The sequence below is a fragment of the Gambusia affinis genome, linkage group LG19 (assembly GCF_019740435.1).
Source record: "Gambusia affinis linkage group LG19, SWU_Gaff_1.0, whole genome shotgun sequence".
NCBI classification, from domain to species: domain Eukaryota; kingdom Metazoa; phylum Chordata; class Actinopteri; order Cyprinodontiformes; family Poeciliidae; genus Gambusia; species Gambusia affinis.
Window position 1 is genome coordinate 16,501,192 of NC_057886.1, and position 5,222 is coordinate 16,506,413.

A 5,222-nucleotide genomic window follows, 5' to 3' on the forward strand; every position below is an offset into this window, starting at 1 on the left:
CAACATATTTATTATGATTTAATCAAGAGAGTTTAATCTAAGACTGAATATTCAATAAAAGACTCATTTTTATATTATGACTGCTACCTGTTAGAATCTGTAAAATAAAAAAATAAAAAGATTGAGACTCAAGCACTGTTTCAGGTTATGGCTTTATTCCTGCTGGTGGTATTTCATAGGCTGGGCCTATACACGGTACAGACAAAACAAGATAACAGACATATTACAGAGATAAAAAATTAAATTTAATTTACAATACAATGCATCTCTAAATTAGACAAACTCTTAAAATATTTGGTGATTAAAAAAGAATAATAAAAAACAGAATAAAAAGACAGTTTGGTCTGTATTAATGCCCATCACCATTAGGTGGCAGTGTTGTCAGGTTGACGCTATAATTTACAAAACCAAGGCATTTTCCAATTGAGCTGTTTAAAAAAAAAGCACAACTATAATATTGGGGAGAAAAAAAAGAATGACATTTAAAATATTTTAATCGTTCCACATGTAAACACAAACAACCCCTAAATTACCCCATATAGGCTAATTAATACATGAGCGGCAATATCGTATATCGTTGCATTTTATGCAAATACTTTTCCAAGCTCTGACGTTTTCTTTACTTGTAGAGATGGTATGCTTTATATTCTGATTTCATACACACTCTAATTTAAGTTTAGCTGAGGAGTTCACAGCCTGTTCTTGTTATAGGCTTTGGGGACCCTTAACTTTACTCAAAAAGGTTTCTTATTGCTATTAGAATTATATTTTTTAGAAGTTTCACCTGAGAGCGTGCCGTTAAATAGTCCATTTATTGTACTAATTAATTTTCTGCTCTCCCATCTCATTCTCTATTCTGCCACTAGTTTCCTCAATCGCGTAATCACATCTTCCCCGCTGACCCAAGGCACTGTGACCGCCTTGAACTCCCCGGGCATGGCTTCGTGGGTTTCTGTGATGAGCCGGTGCATGGGGAAGTCCCTGCGTGGGAAAGCCACGTCTCGAGGCCCGAGCGAGAGCGCAGGACAGAAGTCGTTGGCCCCATCCCCTACATAGAAGATCCTCTGGTAAGGGCGACCGCGCTCCTGTGTCCTGCGCGCCACGTAGTCCCTGACGACTACTTGCTTGCACATGTTGTCCGGGCACCGCTGGCACTCGTGGGAGTGGAAGGGCCGCAACACCAGCCGACCGTTCTTGTTGAAAGTGGCCGGGTTGGTGAAGATCCGGTGGAAGAGCTGGCGCACCCCGGCGCGTCGAAGCCAAGACTCGATGAAGAAGGTGTTGGCGTCAGACACCAGCACCACCTCAAAGTCATGCGCCGACCGGTTGCGCAGGAACTGGAAGAGGGTGAGCATACCGGGGGATGCGGGGATCTTCTCCATGATGCTGCGTAAGTCGCTCTCGGTGACGCCCTGCTCCGCCAGGTAAGCCAGTACTCGCTGCATGTACTCGTTGTAGCGGCCGGGCTGATAGGTGTCCTTCAGCCAGCCGGGCAGGTACTGACCCGGGGCGGCCTGCACCACCATGTCGTCGCTGGTTTCATCCACGATGGTTTCATCGAAGTCAAAGAAGATTATGAAGCGTTTGTCCGGGGAGATGGAAGCAGAATGGGAGGCCATGATGTCTGTATGCCTGAACCTGTGCTGCTCCTCTTCACCTGGGGGCTTAGGGGGGACATAACAGCAGTTGAAGACTGAATCCCCCATCACTGACCAGCTCCACTCCCCTATATCCCACAGATGAGAATAATTCATAACAAAAACAATAAGTAAATTATAACTATATAATATAAAACTTTTAAGAAATCAGGAAAGACTAAGCAGCGGGGATTATAGCACAACAACTGCAAATTGCAAATGCAAATGGTCTGAAGCAAATTCTTATGTATATTTTGTAAACATGCGAGCAAAGCGGTTAAACTAGGTTCCACTTGAAATTTTTATGACATGCATACCTTGAATTGCGCCCACGGCTCTCTTGACCTCAATCGCAGAGGCTTTCAAATTGTGCGGCTGGCCGAACCTGTGTGTGGGAAAAATTGAAGTATCGAGTTGCATTAAAAGGCAAAGAAAGAATGTATTACGTTATCAATTGGAACACCAAGAGGAACGAATTAATAAAATAAGTCAAAGGTTAACTGGAAATGAAATAATGACGTGCAAAATTGGCTGATATAAATTTTAAGATGGTCTAAATTATCTAAACGATTTTCGACCTATTCTCAGGCAAAATAAATAAACATTATTTCTTCAAAGTATAGGTACCAATCACTGCAGGCAATCTAAACGCTATTTGAAAAAAAATCTAATAAATCACAATAAGCTCTATTTTTTTTTTTCAAATATTTTAAAAGCATATTGAAATTATAATTTAAGTTAGAAGAAGAAGAAGGTTAAAGCCATAAATGCATCACCAGCACTGGTTCCGATCCCCCGTTGTCAGGTTCGATCCGGTCTCTTTGGTTACAGAAGGCAGAGTTACAGCAGCAGCCGACCCGCGGCTCACGCACTTTTATCTGCGGAGCCGCTGTGAGCGTGCCCGCGGATTCAAGTCCGCCCATTTAATAGCAGCCCACAGTGCGCGTTCACGGCACTTTCATGAGATGAGAGAGTATAGGCAAAGAAGAGAGGGGGGGAAGGAAAGCAGGAATATTCTGTTGGATGAGGGTTCTACATATTCAAAGAGCCACTTTTTTGTTTTCCAAGTGTCTAGTTACATGTAGCCTTTTATGTAATCTGTTTTTGTTCAGCAGATTATCAACTTTATCTCTTGGTGAAACATTTACAGTTCCTGGCAACAGTATTTTTTAACTTTTCCACATTTTGTCCCTCCGAGTCAAGTCTTAGAACTGTTATTGGAATCATGGCTTCATGTCTTTAAGGGTCCAGAACTATTTTGACATTTTACTTTGCAAAATTGTCCAAATTTAGATTGGAGTCTCTGAAACCATCAGTTTAAATATCCATTCATTTAAGGTTTGGAACTTTGAATGTTTTCATCAAAATCAAGTGAAAGGGCTGCTCTGCCCTTGTTTCAAGTCTTTTGCAGCCTCCAGCAGGTCAAATTCCAGGACTGCCCTGTACTTAAATCCACAACTCTGACCAGATGTCCAGACTCTACTGAAAAAGACCACCCAATCAGCATGTTTTAACATTGTGCCAGTCTGTTAATGGTGAAATGTTTTTGATGTTGGCCAACAGATTTCATTGTGATCACTTTTGTAGAGCACATTCCTCATATTTGTTGAATCAAACTTCAACCAAGGGCTCTCATAGCTTTATGCTTGCCACTCTTCAATAAAGATTACATTTGGTCAATTGAGCAACTAATTGTTTTACCTGAGCTGTGGACCATTTGTGTTCTTCCAGAGTAACTTCAAATAATAAATTCATTTAATTGTCAGTGCAGGCGGTTAGCCACATCTTAGAAGATCTGCAAAGGTGCCGTCTTCTTGCCTTTTTCTGATAATTGATTGAATAGCAAAGCAATGCCTGAGCTTCCTATTGGATAGTTACTCTATGGTCTACTGCCTCAACTGGCCACAAGTTATTTAACCCCAACTGAGACAATGAGTAGCTTCCAATTTCTTAAACAACCATGCAGAAAGACATCTTGTGGTTGTGGAAAAGATGTTAGTCTGTTTAAGAGGGGTCAAATTATTGGTGTCAAGCATAGAAAACATCTAAGGTGATTGCAGAAACTACAAAAACTGGGCTAACAGTTGTCTAAGAAGTGGTAAACATGTTCATAAGGATGTTTGTCACTTTTTTATACTGAGAAATGTACTATTATTCAAGTGTCTTCTGAAGACAGTTGGTTTCAATAGACTTTATTTAGGGTATTTCAGTAAAGGGGACTGGATACAAATGCTGACACCCCATACTTTATAAAATAAAAACAGTTATTTTATTTCCACTTGACAAGTATGTCAAATATGGAAAATGATGGGCAGTATAACTTTTGTTTGGGCGAGCACTAAATATAGATCAGATTTGCAGAAAAGTGTCCTGAAACAGAAAGCAGTTCCAGTTTGGAGGCTTGTAACCGAAGTAATAAAATATGTTCGGGTGTTATAAGAGCTAAAAATTTACATTGCTACTTTTAAATGTTGCTATAAAAAAAACCCCCAGTGATTTCAAAAATCAATCTTGGCCTCCTTATAGATGGCGGATCTGTATTTAGTTCAGTGGGGCCATTTTAATGGCAAAATGCCTCAAGTCTGCAAGTCCATATCTGTTGTGAAGGCAGGACAGGGATGGCTTTCGTTGTTGGGTTTCACATTTCAGGAGATGACTGGATAGAAATGATTTAAAAGTAATCAAAATCTGAAATAAGGTTATGTTTCCATTTACTAACTACAGAGAAGCATCAGTATCGCAGCAAGAGAGTGCATGTTTGCTGCTTGTTCCTCCTGATAAGACCCTGCAAGTATGCTGATTAATGAAGCACACAGAACGAACAAACGGCTGGGAAACACGACGTGAAGCCCTCTTCTCTTTATCTGCCTGCCGACAGACGCAGCCTCCTCCCTCCTCGACACCAGAAGGCGTAATGACTAACAGCTGGGGAGGCCGACTATTTTCAAACCCAAATGGGAATGGAGATGTACAGACGGCGTGTTATTATCTCCTCTGCTCGTGAAGTGAGCCCCGCTACCTGGCCACCCACTCACCGTCAGTGAGTCACACACACTTTTCTCTGCACCCATCGGCCTGTTCTGCTACCTATAGGATTGTGTGACTCATTAAACGCACCTGGTAAAGAGAAAGCAGGTATTCTTCCAGCAATAATGCATCCTAAAAGGAGGAAAACACTCCAAACCAATAAAACTTGAAGACTTTTTGGTACCTACGAAGATGATGACCTAAATTGTGGGACTATCCTGTTAATTTGCCCAAAATGGAAAGATTAGTAAAAGATTAAGAGTGTTATTAGTAGTAAAAACATGTCACAATTCTCAGATTCAGTGCAAAGAGTTGGTAAAATGCTACACCAAAATCGCAGTAAAACTAAAAAAAAAAAGCAGGAAAAGTCCAGCGCTGAAGCAAGAGCTGCATCAATCAGCAATGATCCATGCTGGAGCAAATCTCAGTTTGAAACATACTTAAACTAATTATGCCCCGATACCTGAAACCTTAAATTAAGCACCACTTTTGTCCAATATACTCTATATAGCAAGGATTTTAAGAAAAAAGGAAAAAAAGGATCCAAGGAAACAAATA

General features: G+C 40.8%; 1 protein-coding gene across 2 annotated transcripts; it reads right to left on the reverse strand.

Annotated features, from left to right (window-relative positions):
• Positions 1-133: 133 nt before the first annotated feature.
• On the reverse strand, positions 134-2,614 carry phospho1 (phosphoethanolamine/phosphocholine phosphatase 1). 2 transcript variants are annotated; one of them, XM_044101326.1, is made up of 3 exons: positions 2,414-2,614; positions 1,955-2,022; positions 134-1,726 (listed from the first exon to the last, which is right to left on the reverse strand). In XM_044101326.1, exon 3 carries the CDS (start codon positions 1,704-1,706, stop codon positions 852-854), a length of 855 nt encoding a protein of 284 aa, XP_043957261.1. In that variant the 5' UTR covers positions 1,707-1,726; positions 1,955-2,022; positions 2,414-2,614; the 3' UTR covers positions 134-851. The 2 variants fall into 2 exon arrangements, with proteins under 2 accessions (XP_043957261.1, XP_043957262.1); XM_044101327.1 differs by having other exon boundaries at positions 134-1,664; positions 2,414-2,603.
• Between the last annotated feature and the right edge of the window lie 2,608 nt (positions 2,615-5,222).